Source organism: Hyperolius riggenbachi, chromosome 1, assembly GCF_040937935.1.
Source record: "Hyperolius riggenbachi isolate aHypRig1 chromosome 1, aHypRig1.pri, whole genome shotgun sequence".
NCBI lineage: Eukaryota > Metazoa > Chordata > Amphibia > Anura > Hyperoliidae > Hyperolius > Hyperolius riggenbachi.
Genome location: NC_090646.1, coordinates 445,478,158 through 445,500,148, shown reverse-complemented (window position 1 = coordinate 445,500,148; position 21,991 = coordinate 445,478,158). Strand labels below are relative to the sequence as shown.

At 45.7% G+C, this 21,991-nt stretch overlaps 1 protein-coding gene across 1 annotated transcript in view; it reads left to right on the top strand.

The window, feature by feature from the left end:
• Window positions 1-21,991, top strand: part of HNF1A (HNF1 homeobox A) — a 112,059-nt gene that overhangs the window by 46,884 nt on the left and 43,184 nt on the right. The window contains exons 2-3 of the mRNA XM_068238643.1: window positions 4,225-4,424; window positions 7,524-7,710. Coding sequence (XP_068094744.1) covers window positions 4,225-4,424; window positions 7,524-7,710 — 387 coding nt within the window. The remainder of the gene's footprint in view (window positions 1-4,224; window positions 4,425-7,523; window positions 7,711-21,991) is intronic.

The following is a 21,991-nucleotide window of genomic DNA, read 5'->3' as shown; positions in this document are numbered from 1 at the left end:
ACAGGCAAGTCATATACAGTGGTGTGAAAAACTATTTGCCCCCTTCCTAATTTCTTATTCTTTTGCATGTTTGTCACACTTAAATGTTTCTGCTCATCAAAAACCGTTAACCATTAGTTAAAGATAACATAATTGAACACAAAATGCAGTTTTAAATGATGGTTTTTATTATTTAGTGAGAAAAAAAACTCAAAACCTACATGGCCCTGTGTGAAAAAGAAATTGCCCCCTGAACTTAATTACTGGTTGGGCCACCCTTAGCAGCAATAACTGCAATCAAGCGTTTGCGATAACTTGCAACAAGTCTTTTACAGCGCTCTGGAGGAATTTTGGGCCACTCATCTTTGCAGAATTGTTGTAATTCAGCTTTATTTGAGGGTTTTCTAGCATGAACTGCCTTTTTAAGGTCATGCCACAACATCTCAATAGGATTCAGGTCAGGGCTTTGACTAGGCCACTCCAAAGTCTTCATTTTGTTTTTCTTCAGCCATTCAGAGGTGGATTTGCTGGTGTCTTTTGGGTCATTGTCCTGCTGCAGCACCCAAGATCGCTTCAGCTTGAGTTGACGAACAGTTGGCCGGACATTCTCCTTCAGGATTTTTTGGTAGACAGTAGAATTCATGGTTCCATCTATCACAGCAAGCCTTCCAGGTCCTGAAGCAGCAAAACAACCCCAGACCATCACACTACCACCACCATATTTTACTGTTGGTATGATGTTCTTTTGCTGAAATGCTGTGTTACTTCTACGACAGATTTAACAGGACACGCACTTTCCAAAAAGTTCAACTTTTGTCTCGTCGGTCCACAATGTATTTTCCCACAAGTCTTGGCAATCATTGAGATGGTTTTTTTTGGCAAAATTGAGACGAGCCTTAATGTTCTTTTTGCTTAAAAGTGGTTTGCGCCTTGGATATCTGCCATGCAGGCCGTTTTTGCCCAGTCTCTTTCTTATGGTGGAGTTGTAAACACTGACCTTAATTGAGGCAAGTGAGGCCTGCAGTTCTTTAGATGTTGTCCTGGGGTCTTTTGTGGCCTCTCGGATGAGTTTTCTCTGCGCTTTTGGGGTAATTTTGGTCGGCCAGCCACTCCTGGGAAGGTTCATCACTGTTTCATGTTTTTGCCATTTGTGGATAATGGCTCTCACTGTGGTTCGCTGGAGTCCCAAAGCTTTAGAAATGGCTTTATAACCTTTACCAGACTGATAGATCTCAATTACAGTACTTTTGTTCTCATTTGTTCCTGAATTTCTTTGGATCTTGGCATGATGTCTAGCTTTTGAGGTGCTTTTGGTCTACTTCTCTGTGTCAGATAGCTCCTATTTAAGTGATTTCTTGATTGAAACAGGTGTGGCAGTAATCAGACCTGGGGGTGACTACAGAAATTGAACTCAGATGTGATAAACCACAGTTAAGTTATTTTTTAACAAGGGGGGCAATCACTTTTTCACACAGGGCCATGTAGGTTTTGAGGTTTTTTTCCTCACTAAAAAATAAAAACCATCATTTAAAACTGCATTTTGTGTTCAATTATGTTATCTTTGACTAATAGTTAACGGTTTTTGATGAGCAGAAACATTTAAGTGTGACAAACATGCAAAAGAATAAGAAATCAGGAAGGGGGCAAATAGTTTTTCACACCACTGTATATAGCCAGAGCGCTCCGCAGCACTGCCCCAGTCACTCAGCCAATCCGGAGCATAGCTGGAGTCAGCTGATTGGCGTGATCAGCGGATCCCCTTCTACTAGCATAAAGGTCCTGTCGCCTGGCGCGCGCGCGCGCGTAGCTCTCAATCTGTGTGCACTAGAAGGACCAGGCGAACCAGCAGCGTGTTGCTGCGCGGCAGAAGCCGCTGGCTGGAATGCGGAGATAGCCGCCATGCCGCTTGCCCGCGCGGCGGCATCTCCACTATTCATTACATGTTACCTGGCTACCTAATACTGATGTCTAGGGGCACATACAGGCCCAGCTCAAGCCCCAATAGCGCCTCAGGGCAAAGGTAACCTGGGGCCCCCTTACACCCTCCCCCCAGCAAAATTGGCCCGAGCACTGTGGCCCCCTCCTATGCTGCCAGCCCCCCCCACCAAGTCTCCCCCGACTGCTCCCCAGGGCCCCTGCATGATTTCGTTTATGGATTACAACTCACCTGTCCCGGCACTGCTGTCATCATCTTTCTTCCTGCCAGTGCCTCAGTGACCTGGCGCATTTTGTTATTGCACAATAACATGCAACGGGTCTGAAAAAGATGCAGGCAGAGAGATGAAGTCAGAAAGAAGGAATGGAGCAGTGCAGTGGGACAGGTGAGGGGGGGAGGTGTCTGGCAGCATGGAGGGCCCAACAGTGCTTGGGAACAGTGGGGCAAATGCCCCCCTTTGACTGACAGGTCGTATGGGTGGGCTGGTGATGTCTGTTTTGTTTAAGTATTCTGGGGGCATAGTGGCTATTAAATTCCGGTATCGCGGGAACCCAGCTGCTTAAATCAAGTATATGGGGATCACACAGCTGTCTCATGCACAGACTGGTAAGAGAAGACTGATAACTTGCTTCCAGATCTGCTCCACAGCTGGTGAGAACAGGGCTTAGTGCAGTGTTTCTCAAACCTGTCCTCGTGACTCCCCAACGGTGCATGTTTTGCAGGCAGCCTCATCTATGCACAGGTGGGGTACTGTCTCAGCTACAGGGAATCCACCTAGCTGTGATACTAATTACCCCACCTGTGCATAGATGAGGTTGCCTGCAAAACATGCACCGTTGGGGAGTCACGAGGACAGGTTTGAGAAACACTGGCTTAGGCCTTGTTCACATCTGCTGCGCTGAGAAACGTGTGAAAGCACATGCGCTTGTGTGCGCTTTAGTGCACGTTTCTGTCCGTTGCACTGCGCTTCTTCAAATCACGTTTTGCTTATTGTAGTAGTAGTAGTTGTCAATAAAGCTTTGTTTTTATATGTAAATGTATTTTTTTTCCAATTTGGGGTAAAAAAACGCATGCGCTTCTATGCGCTAAAAAAGCGCACCCATTCACTTGCATTGAAGTGCGCTTTACAGCTCAACACACAGAAATGCATGCAACCCTACGTTTGCAGCGCATAGATGTGAACCAGCTACATTTAATTACATGGGAAAATACCTTGCTGAACGCACAGGACAGTGCGCTGTGAAAAGCGCACAGAAACGTCCCTGATGTGAACGAGGCCTTAGTGAATTAAAGCATGTTATTTTGGTATATTACCAAACTTCTACCGCGTGCAGGAAAGGTTAGTGAATTTGGAAGAAAAAATGCCGAATGCGGTATCTTACTGACCTAAATTATTTTACCAAACCGCTAGGAGACTGTTAGACGGTGAAACCACTGTCAATTAACATAGTACAGCGCTGCGATCTAAGGCAGCGCTGTACTGGGGACATGGGCAGCTGTCCCCCTGGGACACAGGAGAGCGATCGGCTCTTATAGGCTGAAGTCTATGACAGCCGATCGCCGTAATTTGCCTGGCTGGTGGGAGGGATTTAACAAAAAAAAAAATACATTGTAGAATTTATTTTTTAAAAACGAACATATTTATAAAAAATAAATAAACACTGGGGGAACGATCAGACCCCACCAACAGAGAGCTCTGTTGGTGGGGAGAAAAGGGGGAGGAGGGGAATTACTTGTGTGCTGAGTTGTGCGGTCCTGCAGCAAGGCCTTAAAGCTGCAGTGGCCAATTTAGCGTTGGGGGGGGTTTGCACTGCGGTCCTCAAGGGGTTAATATGAGCTTGTGTATTAAAGGGGAACTCTAGTGACATATAGTAGAATATAATCAATTATTCAGGAGGATAACCCTTTTATGTTCATGATCCTGGCTTTAGCATCAAAAACACTTCCTATATCTATATATTGCAGTATATTGGTATATAATGCTGCCCTCCTAATGAAGTCACAGCCTGGGCTGTTTGTTATGTAAAATTTTTCTCCCAGTGCACTCTGGGAGACTGGGAATTACTATATTTCTACTGTCTTCAGAACACACAGTGTACAAACATTCTACAGTGATGCACCTTCCAGCAGTAAAGATGTCACCACTTGAGATACATTTCAGAGTTTAAATGAAGGTGAACATTTTAAAAATGGGCAAACACTGACCAAATTATTTATAAAGTAATACTGTAAAAATAAGCAATTTTATTCATTATGTTATATGCAGTTAAGTTCCTGTTTAATTATTAAAACTATTTTTTTTGCCTCAGGGAGGATCCATGGCATGTAGCCAAGCTTGTGAAATCTTACTTGCAACAGCACAATATTCCACAGCGTGAAGTGGTAGACACCACAGGGCTCAACCAATCCCACTTATCCCAGCACCTCAATAAAGGTACACCCATGAAAACTCAGAAACGAGCAGCACTGTACACGTGGTATGTGGCCAAGCAGCGAGAGATTGCCAAGCGTGAGTATTTATATGTCAGTTTGTTTGGGGCACTTTGTATGGGAAAAGTGACTAAAATGGCAACATATGTATTTTGTTCCAAAACATAAATGAAATTGAGGCTATGATCAATAAAGCAATATGCTTGGAAAATGATTTTGCTTCTGTTCTAAAATACACACCTATCCCTAGCACTGCTTACATTACAAAAATAAGTAGTCCACAGTCTATAGTCCCATAATCAGAGTTTGCAGATATTACTAGCTCTTTAACACAATATTGACAATGATTTCAAAAGGCCAATCACTATAAGCATGATGTACATGATTAAACTGGGGTTAACATGCCAGTAATCTTAAAAAGGATACAGATAATGTAGGTATAATGCATAATTTAGTCAGGTTCATATTTTAATTAATTAAAACACATTCAAGGTAGGGTTACACTTGACCAACACGTACATCATTTTGTCGCATACTTAGCACGCTCGTCTTCATTAGACAAAATAAATTGTTACAATGTAATTGGTGGTTGCTAGGGGGCTAGGGGTTACCACCTTCTTTCTGTACCATATTTCAGGAACTTAGTAACTTGACATTCTCACAGCAGCAGTGGACAATGGAGGGAAATCACATACGTCTTCAAATAACTAAGGGCCTGTTTCCACTATACGCTGATTCTGGATGCAGAAAAATTATGGATGGCATGTTGCAGATTTCTGAATCAGATTCTGAATGAATTAACTCTAATGAATGCCTATGGGTATGTTTCCACTAACGTTTTCATTGTATGGGAAAACGGATGCATGATGCAGAAATTTGCATCAGAAAAATTGCGTTTAGAGGAAACAATCCCATAGGCATTCATTGGAGTCCGTTTTTCTGCATTCAGAATCCGCGTGTAGTGGTAACAGGCCCTAGGGAGATGTATTATACACAGGAATACAGCAGAATTACAGGTGCATCTTTAAGAATATTGGTTGCCTCAGCAAAGCACGAATCAAAAGTTCATCTTCCATTACATGGCATCATAAACCAGGTCTAGCACCTGATTTAGGTTTCTCAGTCTCTAAGCTACGTTGCACTACAGCATATGTACAGAGTGAAGCTACGCTAAGATGTAGTTGAAATTAGAAAGGAAAGAATTGAGCTCGCTTGGCCTGGCAGCCTCTTATGAACAGCCAGTCAAGGGTTAACTCTTGACCCCAAACAGTGGGGGGTAATGTGAGTGTGTCATGTCTGTCAATCACATCTAGGAGACCACAGGAGGTGGCTATTGGCCACTGTAATCATGTGGTTGATAAGACATGCCCTGGGACCTATACCAAATTGGAGCTTCCAGTGGCCCGTACCCTCCATTTCTGGTTGATAAGACATGCCCTGGGACCTATACCAAATTGAAGCTTCCGGTGGCCCGTACCCTCCATTTCAGTAAAATAATTGTTTTCTGTTCTACTAGGATTGTTTATACCTACAGACTAAATGTCAGGACACATGGCAGATAAACTGCTGTGTCCTCAGTAAAACATAACAAAATGTTCCACTGTACATCAGAATTGTTCCTCTACAAATGTGTCTTAAAGCACAACTCTTGTTACACCACAGTCGATTGGCACCCTGGTGAGGGTATCCGTGTGCTAAGCTGATATGGCGCTGTAGTCCAGCAGCTCCCAAAGCATAGGTAGAAGAGATCAGCAACACCACGTAGATGTATTCAAGCTCTTTATTGCATAAAGATAACGCCCAGGGACAGCGACAGACGCTGTTTCGGAGACAAGCTCCTTCCTCAGGCTGTATAGGCTCACTCAAAAATGTGTCTTAAAGCAGAACTCTGAATATCCAGTCTTCTGGCTAAAACAGTGGTTCTTTAAAGTAAATGAGGGGTTCTGTATTGCAAGAATCTAATCCCTAAATTCTTAAATAACTAATGATTTTAAAGGATAATACGTATGTGATGCGTGGAGAGATTTAGCACTGTCATAAAGTATTTACGCATGCGCAATGCATGTGGAATTCACAGAGGTGAACAAGGCCATTGATTAACACAGGTTTTCAGATTGAATCCAAATTTGCGTGCAGGGAAATCGCTCCCTGCCAGTGTGGGCTCTCTCTTAAATACAAACACACTAACACTTTAAGGCCTCTTTCACACAGGAGGCAGAAAGTGGTTAATTCATTGTACGTCAGCTGTAAGGATGAGCCCAGGGATTTTGCAGAATTCCAAAACTTGACTTTCCCCTCATAATTTTGCAGTTCAATGTCAGAATTCACAGTATTCCAAATCTGTAAATTCTGAAACATATGAAATTATTTTTTGCATAATTACAGAAAATGCCTATGGAGTATACTCGAGAGACAAAAGGCAAAATTTCTAAGTGAAAAAGCAAAAACCGTAATGCTGGGTACACACGACACAACTTCCCATCCGATTAACGGAACCGAAAGCGATTATTTCCGACATGTCCGATCTGCTCCCAATTAATAACGGGATTGATTTTGTGAAGTAATCAATCGCAGTTTGGACATGTACACACAATACAGCTTCCACTTTGGATGGGACATTGCATGGTGTATACCCAGCATTAGTAAGAGTAAATATTCTAAATGAACTTGTAACCTAATGTGAACATATTTTTGCAAATTTGCACTAATCATAATAATTTTAGGGTTAGTGCAAAATATATTTACAATATATTACAATTTTGCAATTTCACAATGCAAACTCAGATTTCACCGAAATATGAATCTGTCTGGAAATCCTTGTGAAATTTGGGAATTTTGTCAAGTTTGGAATTCATCAATTCCAACCAGCCCTAGTCAGCTGACCCAGTGCACGGACCGGTCGCCGGCTAGTGGTTGGCATGAGCGATAGAGAGGCGACCACTGTATTGAGACACACCTGAGTGCAGTTGTGATGCATTGCATTTTTTTTTGTCTCTGGCTAATCTCACTGCGTGTCAAACTCTGAGACCCGTGGGGTTAGTGATGCTACCATTTAGCTGCATAAAATTGCAGCCAAAAGGCGCCCGTGGCCAGCAGACAAGTGCACTGTTTAGCCATCTGTCTGAAACAGGCCTAAGAGCACGTCGATAGTCATACTTTCATATGTTTCTCTGTTTAGAGTTCACACACGCTGGGCAGATTGTGATGACTGACGATATCTCCTGTGAAGACATACCAAATAAAAAAATGCGTAGGAACCGCTTCAAGTGGGGCCCAGCTTCACAACACATCCTGTTTCAAGCATATGAGAGACAGAAGAATCCCAGTAAAGAGGAACGTGAGGCACTTGTAGAGGAGTGCAACAGGTAAAGGGTTACAAAATGGTAAAGAGTCAGTTTTTTGGTTGACACCAGTACCGCTGCATGCTTTTCCCCCTGCATGTGAAATTCACATTTAAGTGTGAATGAAACATTGGCTTTAAGTACAAATGGGAATTCACATGCATGAAAGGATATATGATTTGGACTAGTGTGAACCCTGCCTTAAAGTGGCCATACATCAGGAGACTTGGCGGCCGATCGACCATCCAATTCGATTATTATAATCGAATTGGATGAAAATCTGTGCCGCCAAGTGCATGCCCAACCAACAATGCGACCAATTTCGGGACGATTTTGCAATTTCTGAGAAAGGACAAGCGCGATGAAACCCCCAACACTGTCCCCCCTAATGTAAGTGTCCCTTGTGTGCCTCATCCGCCGCTGTGCCCGTCCCCCGTGCCTGTAAATGTATACATTACCTCTCCGCAGCCTCCACTTGTCCCCCGCTGGCTTTCGTCTCTGCATACACGAATGCCCCATGTGGTTTCCTAGTAAGGAAACCACGTGGGGAGCGCGTGTAAGAAGAGACGGAATCCCGGAAGCCAGCGGGGGACAAGCAGAGGCCGTGGAGAGGTAATACAGTGGGTTGCAAAAGTATTCGGCCCCCTTGAAGTTTTCCACATTTTGTCACATTACTGCCACAAACATGCATCAATTTTATTGGAATTCCATGTGAAAGACCAATACAAAGTGGTGTACATTTGAGAAGTGGATCAAAAATCATACATCATTCCAAACATTTTTTACAAATAAATAACTGCAAAGTGGGGTGTGCGTAATTATTCGGCCCCCTGAGTCAATACTTTGTAGAAACACCTTTTGCTGCAATTACAGCTGCCAATCTTTAACCACTTTACCCCCGCCCGTACGGATTTCTCCGTCCCTTTTTCCATCCTTTAACCCCCAGGGACGGAGAAATCCGTACTTTCCGCGTTCCCGACGCTGTCCGCACTCCCGCTCGTAAACACGCCGCCCGCCGCTAGTAAACACGCCGCCGCCCGCTCGCCCGGAGATCAATGAACGGGAAAATCCATTCCCGTTCGTTGATCTAAGCCTCGCAATGATCCGCTGCTCTCCGATGGGCAGCGCGATCATTGTGAAAAAAAACTCACGTGTCCAGCCTCCTTTTACTTCCTCCAAGCTTCCGGAAGGACGCTTGGAGGTCGCATTAAAACAAAAAGTTACTGTGGCCATCTTGTGGCCAAATAGTAAACTACACCCTACACATTTTTCACATACAAATAAATGACTTTTACACAAAAAATTAACTCATTACCTCCCACACTCCCCATTTTTTTTTTTTTGTAATTAAAAAAAAATTCAAAAATTTACAATTAAAAAAAATACATAAATAGTTACCTTAGGGACTGAACTTTTTAAATATTTATGTCAAGAGGGTATAACACTGTTACTTTATAAATTATGGGCTTGTAATTAGGGATGGACGCAAAACTGAAAAAAATGCACCTTTATTTCCAAATAAAATATTGGCGCCAAACATTGTGATAGGGACATAATTTAAATGGTTTTATAACCGGGACAAAAGGGCAAATAAATTTCATGGGTTTTAATTACAGTAGCATGCATTATTTAAAAACTATAATGGCCGAAAAATGAAAAATAATTATTTTTTTCCCCACATTTTTCCTATTTTCCCATTAAAACACATTTAGAAAAAAATAATTCTTGGCATAATGTCCCACCTAAAGAAAGCCTAATTGGTGGCGGAAAAAACAAGATATAGTTCATTTCATTGCGATAAGTAATGATAAAGTTATAGACGAATGAATGGAAGGAGCGCTGAAAGGTGAAAATTGCTCTGGTGCTCAGGGGGTAAAACCCCTCAGTGGTGAAGTGGTTAAGGGTATGTCTCTACCAGCTTTGCACATCTAGAGACTGAAATCCTTGCCCATTCTTCTTTGCAAAACCGCTCCAGCTCAGTCAGATTAGATGGACAGCGCTTGTGAACAGCAGTTTTCAGATCTTGCCACGATTGGATTTAGATCTGGACTTTGACTGGGCCATTCTAACACATAGATATGTTTTGTTTTAAACCATTCCATTGGTCCCTGGCTTTATGTTTAGGGTCATTGGCCTGCTGGAAGGTGAACCTCCGCCCCAGTCTCAAGTCTTTTGCAGTCTCCAAGAGGTTTTCTTCCAAGTTTGCCCTGTATTTGGCTCCATCCATCTTCCCATCAACTCTGACCAGCTTCCCTGTCCCTGCTGAAAAGATGCACCCCCCAAGCATGATGCTGCCACCACCATATTTGACAGTGGGGATGGTGTGTTCTGAGTGATGTGCAGTGTTAGTTTTCTGCCACACATAGCGTTTTGCATTTTGGTCAAAAAGTTCCATTTTGGTCTCATCTGACCAGAGCAACTTCTTCCACATGGTTGCTGTGTCCCCCACATGGCTTGTGGCAAACTGAAAACGGGACTTCTTATGCTTTCTGTTAACAATGCCTTTCTTCTTGCCACTCTTTCATAAAGACCAACTTTGTACAGCCTAATAGTTGTCCTATAGACCAGTGTTTCTCAACATTTTATTGGCATGTACCCCTTTTAAAACCCTGTACTCACCAAGTACCCCCTAGCATAGTAAACATTATCACAAGTACCCCCTTTACAAATATATATTTAATCATAGTACATGATAATATTCTAAACAATTTCCAAGAATTTACAATTGTTTTTGATTAGCTAAAACACTAATTTGGGGTTGTTTACATAAGATTTATCATTTTCTAAAACTCTAAATTTGTTATTCTTGGTTAAGTATATCAAGCCCGAGTACCCCCTGGAACCATCAGAAGTACCCCCTGGGGTACGCGTACCACACGTTGAGAACCTAGGCTATAGACAAAGTCTCCCACCTGAGCTGTAGATCTCTGCAGCTCGTCCAGAGTTACCATGGGCCTCTTGACTGCATTTCTGATCAGCGCTCTCCTTGTTCGGCCTGTGAGTTTAGGTGGATGGCCTTGTCTTGGTAAGTGTACAGTTGTGCCATACTCCTTCCATTTCTGAATGATCGCTTGAACAGTGCTCCATGGGATGTTCAAGGTTTTGGAAATCTTTTTGTAGCCTAAGCCTGCTTTAAATTTCTCAATAACTTGATCCCTGACCTGTCTTGTGTGTTCTTTGGACTTCACGGTGTTGTTGCTCCCAATATTCTCTTAGACAACCTCTGAGGCCCTCACAGAGCAGCTGTATTTGTACTGACATTAGATTACACACAGGTGCACTCTATTTAGTCATTAGCACTCATCAGGCAATGTCTATAGACAACTGACTGCCAGGGCCGAGCCTGGGCGGGTGTTGCGGGTGCAAGGCACCCAGGCGCCTGTCTCTGAGAGGCGCCGCCCGGCCGCCGCTCTACCCCTGTGGCCGAAGCTCCCTTCCTCCCTCTAGCCGCCGGCGCCACGTCAGACCTCGATCAGGCGGCGAACAATAGTCGGACGCTAGGACTTAGCATGCTGCACTGATGTGCGGAAGTGACATCACTTCCGCATATAGAGCGGGGGCGTCCGGCGCCCTCTTACTGGTCGGGTCGCCCGCTGATCAAGGTCTGAAGCTGCTGCAAGGTGAGGGGGGGAGCGGCGGCAGCTAGAGGGGGGGCGCTCCTGTCACTCACTACCTAAACGGGGACCCTATACCTCTGCCTACATATACTGGGGACATATACCCCCTGGCTACATATACTGGGGACATATACCTCCTGGCTACATATACTGGGTAAATATATCCCCTGGCTACATATACTGGGGACATGTACCCCCTGGCTACATATACTGGGACATATACCCCCTGGCTACATATACTGGGACATATACCCCCTGGCTACATATACTGGGACATATACCGCTGGCTACATATACTGGGACATATACCCCCTGGCTACATATACTGGGACATATACCCCCTGGCTACATATACTGGGACATATACCCCTGCCTACATATACTGGGACATATACCCCTGTCTACATATACTGGGACATATACCCCTGCCTACATATACTGGGACATATACCCCTGCCTACATATACTGGGACATATACCCCTGCCTACATATACTGGGCACATATATCCCTGGCTACATATACTGGGGACATATACCTCTGGCTACATATACTGGGCACATATATCCCTGGCTACATATACTGGGGACACTGGCTGTTTGTCATTATGTGCATTTACTGGTGAAAATCTGTCTCTTATTATGTGCATTTGCTGGTGAAAAGCTGTCTATTATGTGCATTTGCTGGTGAAAAGCTGTCTCTTATGTGCATTTGCTGGTGAAAAGCTGTTTCTTATTATGTGCATTTGCTGGTGAAAAGCGGTATCTTATTATGTGCATTTACTGGTGAAAAGCTGTCTCTTATTATGTGCATTTGCTGGTGAAAAGCTGTCTCTTATTATGTGCATTTGCTGGTGAAAAGCGGGTCTCTAATTATATGCATTTACTGGTGAAAAGCTGTCTCTTATTATGTGCATTTGCTGGTGAAAAGCTGTCTCTTATTATGTGCATTTGCTGGTGAAAAGCGGTCTCTTATTATATGCATTTACTGGTGAAAAGCTGTCTCTTATTATGTGCATTTGCTGGTGAAAAGCTGTCTCTTATTATGTGCATTTGCTGGTAAAAAGCTGTCTCTTATCCCTGACTACATATACTGGGGACACTGGCTGTTTGTCATTATGTGCATCTACTGGTGAAAATCTCTTATTATTTGCATTTGCTGGTGAAAAGCTGTCTCTTATTATGTGCATTTGCTGGTGAAAAGCTGTCTATTATGTGCATTTGCTGGTGAAAAGCGGTCTCTTATTATGTGCATTTACTGGTGAAAAGCGGTCTCTTATTATGTGCATTTACTGGTGAAAAGCGTTCTCTTGTTATGTGCATTTACTGGTGAAAAGCGGTCTCTTGTTATGTGCATTTACTGGTGAAAAGCGGTCTCTTGTTATGTGCATTTATTGGTGAAAAGCTGTCTCTTATTACGTGCATTTACTGGTAAAAAGCTATCTCTTATTACGTGCATTTGCTGGTGAAAAGCTGTCTCTTATTACGTGCATTTACTGGTGAAAAGCTGTCTCTTATTACGTGCATTTACTGGTGAAAAGCTGTCTCTTGTTATGTGCATTTACTGGTGAAAATACGTCTCTTGTTATGTGCATTTACTGGTGAAAAGCTGTCTCTTGTTATGTGCATTTACTGGTGAAAAGCAGTCTCTTGTTATGTGCATTTTACTGGTGAAAAGCAGTCTCATGTTATGTGCATTTACTGGTGAAAAGCTGTCTCTTGTTATGTCCTTTTACTGGTGAAAAATGGTGTCTTGTTATGTGCATTTACTGGTGAAAAGCGGTCTCTTATGTGCATTTACTGGGGAAAAGCTGTCTCTTATGTGCATTTAGTGGGGAAATTTTGTCAGTAAAAATAATCTTTTGTCAGTACATTTTTAGGTATTTGTCAGTAAAAAATAACGTGAAAGGTTGGTAACACTGGCAGGCTGCGCGGTGCAACGGGAAAGATACAGGCAGCCCACCTTGGGCTTGGCGGAGGGAGGAGCCGACGTCAGCGAGCGAGAGTATGGTGGCCGCAGGCAGCCATAAATACGCAGTGTGTGACTGCGTCGCACTCGCAGAGCCTCTCAGCCTGAGTCAGTCCAGAGACTAGCAGACTCGCAGGCAGCCAAAGCCAGCCAGGAGCAAGCCCATGGAAGAGGGGTAGGAACGGGGATTCACATGCATGTGTAAAGAGGTGGAAGGTGTGGGTGTGATTAGGCAGGACATGGGTGTGGTTATGTGGTGTGGTTATGTGGTTGGGCGCGGTTTATTTAACCATTCCCATAGGTGCCAGATTGCACTCAGATCAAAGGGGGCCGAATAATTATGCACACACCACTTTGCAGTTATTTATTTGTAAAAAATGTTTGGAATCATGTATGATTTCCGTTCCACTTCTCATGTGTACACCACTTTGTGTTGGTCTTTCATGTGGAATTCCAATAAAATTGATTCATGTTTGTGGCAGTAATATGACAAAATGTGGAAAACTTCAAGAGGGCCGAATACTTTTGCAACCCACTGTATATACATTTACAGGCACGGGGAAAGAGGCACAGCGGGGGATGTGGCGCACAAGGCCGATTGTCGAGAGATTTCATGCTAAAATTGATCAGGAATCGACGTGGTGTATGGGCAGCCGACAGATCTCTCTCTTATTGGATTTGATAAGATAGAGGGGTCTCTTGGTCGAATCTGCCAATACATCGCTAGATACATCGCTAGATGTATGGGCACCTTTAAAGTTTTAACATCTTGACAACCAGCTAACGCCGATTGGCGTAAACTGGTCGTCTGCGGGTTTCCATGGAAACGGAGCGGCCTTTCCATGTCCGTTCACGGAGGCTGTCTCCGTGAACAGCCGGAGAGCCGCCGATCGCGGCTCGCCGGCAAAATGTAAACATCATACGGCGCTGCTGCGCAGCAGCGCCGTAAGGCAGATCGGCGATCCCCGGCCTCTGATTGGCCGGGGATCGCCGTCATTTGATAGGCTGAAGCCTATCCTACAATGCGCAGGACGGAAATCCGTCCTGCGCAGCTCAGAGAGGGAGGGAGAGGGAGGGGGACGGAGCGCCGAAAACGCTGCGGAGGGGGGCTTTGAAGAGCCCCCGCAAAGCGCAGAGAGCCGGCGGCGATCAGACCCACCCAGCAGGACATCCCCCTAGTGGGGAAAAAAGGGGGTAAGTCTGATCGCCCTGGCTAAAACCTGATCTGTGCTGCGAGCTGTAGAGCCTACGCAGCACAGATCAGACCAAAATCCACTGGTCGGCAAGTGGTTAATCTTTTTTCTAGGTATTTCATTTGGTGGTAAAGAGGGTATCAGGAAAAATTATTCACATAAAATGTTATTTGATACATCCCAAAAACTAGCCCCAGAAGCATTCCACTGTAACGGGTAGCCAAACCCAATAATATCTATCCATGAAAACAGCTTAGAGTGGTGAACCTTTTTTGCTTGTTTAGACTACAAAAAATTATAACCAAAAGTCTTATGTATTTAACCACTTGAGGACCCACCCTTTACCCCCCCTTAAGGACCAGCGCTGTGCTGAGTGATCTGTGCTGGGTGGGCTCTGCAGCCCCCAGCACAGATCATGTAGCAGGCAGAGAGATCAGATCACCCCCCTTTTTTCCCCACTAGGGGGATGATGTGCAGGGGGGGTCCGATCTCTCATGCCTGCATGTGGCTGGCGGGGGGGGGCAGCTCAAAGCCCCCCTCCGCGGCGAAATTCCCCCCTCCCTCTCCTACCTGCTCCCCCCCGGAGATCAGGGCTGCACAGGACGCTATCCGTCCTGTGCAGCCAGTGACGGGACGTCCCCTGTCACATGGCGGCGATCCCCGGCCGCTGATTGGCCGGGGATCGCCGATCTGCCTTACGGCGCTGCTGCGCAGCAGCGCCGTACAAATGTAAACAAAGCGGATTATTTCCGCTTGTGTGTTTACATTTAGCCTGCGAGCCGCCATCGGCAGCCCGCAGGCTATTCACGGAGCCCCCCGCCGTGAATTGACAGGAAGCAGCCGCTCGCCCGAGCGGCTGCTTCCTGATTATTCAGCCTGCAGCTGGCGACGCAATACTGCGTCGCTGGTCCTGCAGCTGCCACTTTGCCGACGCGCGGTATGAGTGCGCGGTCGGCAAGTGGTTAAATAAAATCTGTCCTGACTCAACCCACTATAAATGTAGAGAGTCATGGCCAGATTTACCAATAGGGGCAGTAGACATACCTAGAGGTGAAAGGTGCTAAAGATGGGGCTTAGTATGGCCAGTCTAGACCCCTTTCACTACCCACTGCTGCCTGGTCCTTCTTTCTCTGAATTGTGCATCACTACTTTCTCCTGTGGTTTCACACATTTCTTTATTACTATTCATTTATTTCCACTAATATTTTCTGCTATGTTTACCAGCCTAGCCTACAGTGTATCAACTGCTGGGGGGGGGGGGGGGGGAGGGGGGGGAGATAAAGACATCAGGTCCTCTAGACTTATAGGCTCTTCAGAAAAAGCCTTGTACAAATTGATAGAAGAATACAATCAAGATATTTTCTAAATGCTAAATAATGAAGCAATCCAATCCGAATGCACATCTTGTTAAACCATTCCATATTCCTTGCACTGCCGAGATTAAGATGTAAAGGGACTCTAGGCAAGGTAGTACTTTTGGTTCCCAATATAGTCCATTTAGTAATCTGAGATGGGAGAGGGGGACAGAGAAATGGGAGTTGGGCCCCCTGACACCCATTAGGCCCCAGGCACCTGCCTAGGTTGCCTGGTTAATGATCCTGCTCTGTTGCACTGCCATAACCAGGAAAGAAGACTGTACCATTTTGTTCATGAGGTTCTCAACAAACACTTGGCATGGTATTTTACATCTCAGAACAATTTGATTAAATGAAGACCATAGAAATAATCTAGGTTTACCTCCCCTATTTTTTTAGATTTGATATTGTAAGACAGAGCTGCCCAATAGGTTGATCGTGATCTACCGGTAGATCGCAACCGCCTTCAGAGTAGACGGCCGTTACATTCTTAAGCCGTGCAGCCGCGGCTGTCAGATTTTGCTGCCATCGCAGCATCAGTGAGGAAAAGGGAAGGGGCAGCTGAAGGGGAGGCGTGGCTGAAATGAAAAGAGCAGCAAATGAGGAGACAGCGGGCCAGATTTATCAAGAGTGTCTCAGACTAACCAACACAACAGTGTATGACTTGTTTGTTTATCCATCTGGGACACGCACAGCACAGGCTGTAATTACTCTCCTAAACTTCCATTCTCAAATAATCCCGATGTCTGTTCTGTCTTTTACACACATTTTTAACATGCTCTAAACAGTCAATTCTCCACACACTCATCTGCAATTCCCCTCCTTCTCTTAAACAAATAAACATCACCAGGGTTAAGTTCACCTCAGTAACAAATGAGTGTGGGTAGATGGCAGTAAATTAAAAAGGAAGCTATGAGGTGTCAGCGTAAACCTGCTCTGCGGGGTTAAGGAGTGGTATTAGCCACTTCTTATTCAGGGACAGTTCTGCACTGTCCTTAATCTAAAGATAACACTTAGAACTGCCTCAGTTTCCCTTCACTTAAAGAGGAACTGTAACGACAAAACGTCCCCAGGGGGGTACTCACCTCGGGTGGGGGAAGCCTCCGGATCCTAATGAGGCTTCCCACGCCGTCCTACATCCCTCAGGGGTCTCGCTGCAGCCCTCCGTGCAGCGGTGACGTCAATATTTACCTTCCTGGCTCCTGCGCAGGCGCTCTGACGGCTGTCGGCTCCGAAGTAGGCGGAAATACCCGATCGCCGTCGGGTCTGCTCTACTGCGCAGGCGCAAGTTTCTGGCGCCTGCGCAGTAGAGCGGACCCGACGGAGATCGGGTATTTCCGTCTATTTCCGTGCCGAAAGCAGCCACAGCGCCCCCGCTGGAGCCAGCAAAGGTAAATATTGAAGCTACAGTCGGGTCTGTCGCCGGCTGTTCGGAGGGCTGCAGCGAGACCCCCGTGGGACAGAGGACGGCGTGGGAAGCCTCATTAGGATCCGGAGGCTTCCCCCACCCGAGGTGAGTACCCCCCAGGGGAGGTTTTTGATGTTACAGAGTCTCTTTAAGAAAGCATTGGGAAGCTTCTTACAAACATGCAGAACACTCCCCCCTGCTGGTAAGGACAGTTTAAGAAGAAAAAACTGTCAGTAATGCTTTGATAAATCTGGCCCAGCATCTCCTCCCCTCTAGGCTGCATGTGATGAGACGTGTACAGTCTCTCCTCCGGGCCAGGCTGCCTGTGAGGCTGTGGGCCAGATTTATCAAGAGTGTCTGAGACACAACGCTGATAGGTTTGTAGAACTCCGTGCAGAACTGTCCCAGGCACCTTAACAAGCCACTAGATGGTGCTGTTTCCTTCCTAAACTGTTCTAAGTGAGGAGGAGCTAGTACAGTGTCTCAGATCAACAAACACAACAGTGGATGACTTGTTTGTTTATCCATCTGGGACACGAGCAGCCCAGGCTGTAATTACTCTCCTAAACTTCCATTCTTAAATAATCCCGATGTCTGCTCTGTCTTTTACACACATTTTAACATGCTGTAATCAATCAATTCTCCACACACTCCTCCACAATTCCCCTCCTTCTCTTAAACAAATAAACATCACCAGGGTGAAGGGGAGTTCACCTCAGTAACAAATGAGTGTGGGTAGATGGCAGTAAATTAAAAAGGAAGCTATGAGCTGTCAGTGTAAACCTGCTCTGCGGGGATAAGAAGTGGTATTAGCCACTTCTTATTCGGGGACAGTTCTGCGCTGTTCTTAACCACTTGCCGACCGCCCACTGCACAGGGGCGGCCGGAAAGTGGATCCTGCAAGGACCGCCGCATGCACAGAGGCGGCGGTCCTTGTACGGGCATGGGCGGAGCGATCGTGTCATCCGTGACGTGATTCTCCTCCGGGGATCAATGGCCGGAGATTTAGCCTCCAGCTCGCCGGCCACTTAGCAGCGCTGGCGGGCGGAGGAATACAAATCTCCGCTGATCCATGCGTATAATAGGCTTTGTAATCTATACAAAGCCTATTATACAGGCTGCCTCCTGCCCTGGTGGTCCCAGTGTCCGTGGGACCACCAGGGCAGGCTGCAGCCACCCTAGTCTGCACCCAAGCACACTGATTTCCCCCCTCCCCCTGCCCTCTGATCGCCCACAGCACCCCTCAGACCCCCCCCCCCTTGCCCACCCCCCAGACCCCTGTTTGCACCCAATCACCCCCCTAATCACCCATCAATCACTCCCTGTCTCTATCTGTCGACACTATTTTTTTTTTATTCCCTAAACTGCCCCCTGCTCCCTCCTGATCACCCCCCCACCCCTCAGATTCTCCCCAGACCCCCCCTCCCCCTGTGTACTGTATGCCTCTATCCCCCCTTTAATAACCCACTGATCACCTGTCAATCACCTGTCAATCACCCATCAATCACCCCCTGTCACTGCCACCCATCAATCAGCCCCTAACCTGCCCCTTGCGGGCAATCTGATCACCCACCCACACCAATAGATCGCCCGCAGATCCGACGTCAGATCACCTCCCAAGTGCATTGTTTACATCTGTTCTCTACCCTAAACACCCACTAATTACCCATCAATCACCCATCAATCATACCCTATCACCACCTGTCACTGTTACCCATCAGATCAGACCCTAATCTGCCCCTTGCGGGCACCCAATCACCCGCCTACACGCTCAGATTGCCCTCAGACCCCCCCTTATCAATTCGCCACTGCATTATTTACATCTGTCCTTCCCTGTAATAACCCACTGATCACCTGTCAATCACCTGTCAATCACCCATCAATCATCCCCTGTCACTGCCACCCATCAATCACCCCCTGTCACTGCCACCCATCAATCAGCCCCTAACCTGCCCCTTGCGGGCAATCTGATCACCCACCCACACCAATAGATCGCCCGCAGATCCGACGTCAGATCACCTCCCAAGTGCATTGTTTACATCTGTTCTCTACCCTAAACACCCACTAATTACCCATCAATCACCCCCTATAACCACCTGTCACTGTTACCCATCAGATCAGACCCTAATCTGCCCCTTGCGGGCACCCAATCACCCGCCTACACGCTCAGATTGTCCTCAGACCCCCCCTTATCAATTCGCCAGTGCATTATTTACATCTGTTCTTCCCTGTAATAACCCACTGATCACCTGTCAATCACCCATCAATCACCCCCTGTCACTGCCACCCATCAATCACCCCCTGTCACTGCCACCCATCAATTAGACCCTAACCTGCCGCTTGCGGACAATCTGATCACCCACCCACACCAATAGATCGCTCGCAGATCTGACGTCAGATCACCTCCCAAGTGCATTGTTTACATCTGTTCTCTACCCTAAACACCCACTAATTACCCATCAATCACCCCCTGTCACTGCTACCCATCAGATTAGACCCCTATCTGCCCCTAGGGCACTCAATCACCCGCCTACACCCTCAGAACGCCCTCAGACCCCAGCCCTGATCACCTCGCCAGTGCATTGCTTGCATCTATTCCCCCCTCTAATCACACCTTGAGACACCCATCAATCACCTCCTGTCACCCCCTAGCACACCTACCCATCAGATCAGGCCCTAATTTGCCCCGTGTGGGCTCCTGATCACTCGGCCAAACCCTCAGATCCCCCTCAGATCCACTTCCGATCACCTCCCCAGTGCATTGATTGCATCTATTTTCCCCTCTAACCACCCCCTGAGACACCCATCAATCACCTCCTGTCACCCCCCCTAGCACTCCTATCCATCAGATCAGGCCCAATACAACCTGTAATCTAAAAGGCCACCCTGCTTATGACCGGTTCCACAAAATTCGCACCCTCATAGACCACCTGTCATCAAAATTTGCAGATGCTTATACCCCTGAACAGTCATTTTGAGACATTTGGTTTCCAGACTACTCACGGTTTTGGGCCCGTAAAATGCCAGGGCGGTATAGGAACCCCACAAGTGACCCCATTTTAGAAAAAAGACACCCCAAGGTATTCTGTTAGGTGTATGACGAGTTCATAGAAGATTTTATATATTGTCAAAAGTTAGCGGAAATTGATTTTTATTGTTTTTTTTTTCACAAAGTGTCATTTTTCACTAACTTGTGACAAAAAATAAAATCTTCTATGAACTCGCCATACACCTAACGGAATACCTTGGGGTGTCTTCTTTCTAAAATGGGGTCACTTGAGGGGTTCCTATACTGCCCTGGCATTTTAGGGGCCCTAAACCGTGAGGAGTAGTCTAGAAAACAAATGCCTCAAAATTACCTGTGAATAGGACGTTGGGCCCCTTAGCGCACCTAGGCTGCAAAAAAGTGTCACACATGTGGTACCAACAGGGAGGATTTTCTGCACAACTGTGTCAATCAATGTGTGCTTGGTCATACGTAAGCATATATCAAGGAAAAGGTTTATGACCAAAGAACAGCACCACAATTGTATATAAACAAAAATAACCACAATTTTATTAGATACAGGTTATACACTATATATAAAAACCATTAAAAACATATCCGTTGGTCAACCTCGTATAGAATAATCAGCATGACACCTATAATAGATGGCATATATATCAGAAAAAAATGTGTATTTTCACCTTATGGTGCTCAGATAAGAGCTCCCATAGTGAAGAACCCGGGTTCCAAAAGTGCTCATGTGAGCTTAATAAATCGTGCAAACAATATATAAAGGTGCAAAAATATTCACATAAACAATTAAAGTGCATAGACATATAACAAGGGCACATGAATAAACAGATGCCACTAGTGCAAACAGAGCAGAGTTGAATGCTGTATACCCTGCATATTATGATGCTGGACTGAAAGTGCAATGTGCAGAGAAGGAGCGCTTACGTGACCCAGGTTGGAGAGGATCGAGGTGACCAGCAGGAAGGAAGGAATATCCCCGGCTGACTGCTCTACTAGTATCGCGGCAGTCACGCTGCTTTGTCAAGAGAGGGGGATCCAGCATCCATTAGGCGGAAGACGCCATATTATATAGTGCAGAGAGAGCGGTCACGTGAGCGCAGGACGCGCCTCACGTAATATCCGCTGACGTCACCCATAGGTGTGGGCGGAAAGGGCGGAGAGCCAGGACCACGCTGGAGCGCAAGGAAGCGTAAGTATAGGGTAACCCGGAGGGATCAATTCTCCAATAAGAATAATGCAGTATACAGCATTCCCTTCTATTAGATCTAAGGAAGGAAAAAGGGTTAACCACATATCACTCAATGTCAATGCATATAAACAGCATACAATTCACTTAACTCATTATATATACAATGAACACATAATCAAGAAACGTCCATCCATATAGGCGTGTAGCAATCTTCATAGATTATTATTCTTGGGTAAAGGCAAACGACGCACCGGCGCACAACGACACGCACGCGTAATTCTTAAAGCAACAGGAGTCCACAGAGCACCAGAGGAGTCCACATAAGGTCCAACACGAGTCCAGATAGAGAAACGTTCAGAGACATAATGAACAATTATATGTAGAGCCCACCAATGCCAAATGTCTGCAATAAATCAAAAATAAATATCAACAAGGGACAATAGCACATCAGATAAACCCTGTAAAGTCGATCTCCTCATTTATACCACTAGGTGATCTATTGTTTAAAATGTAAATCCATCTTGCCTCCTTCTGTAATAACTTGCTAACTAGATCAC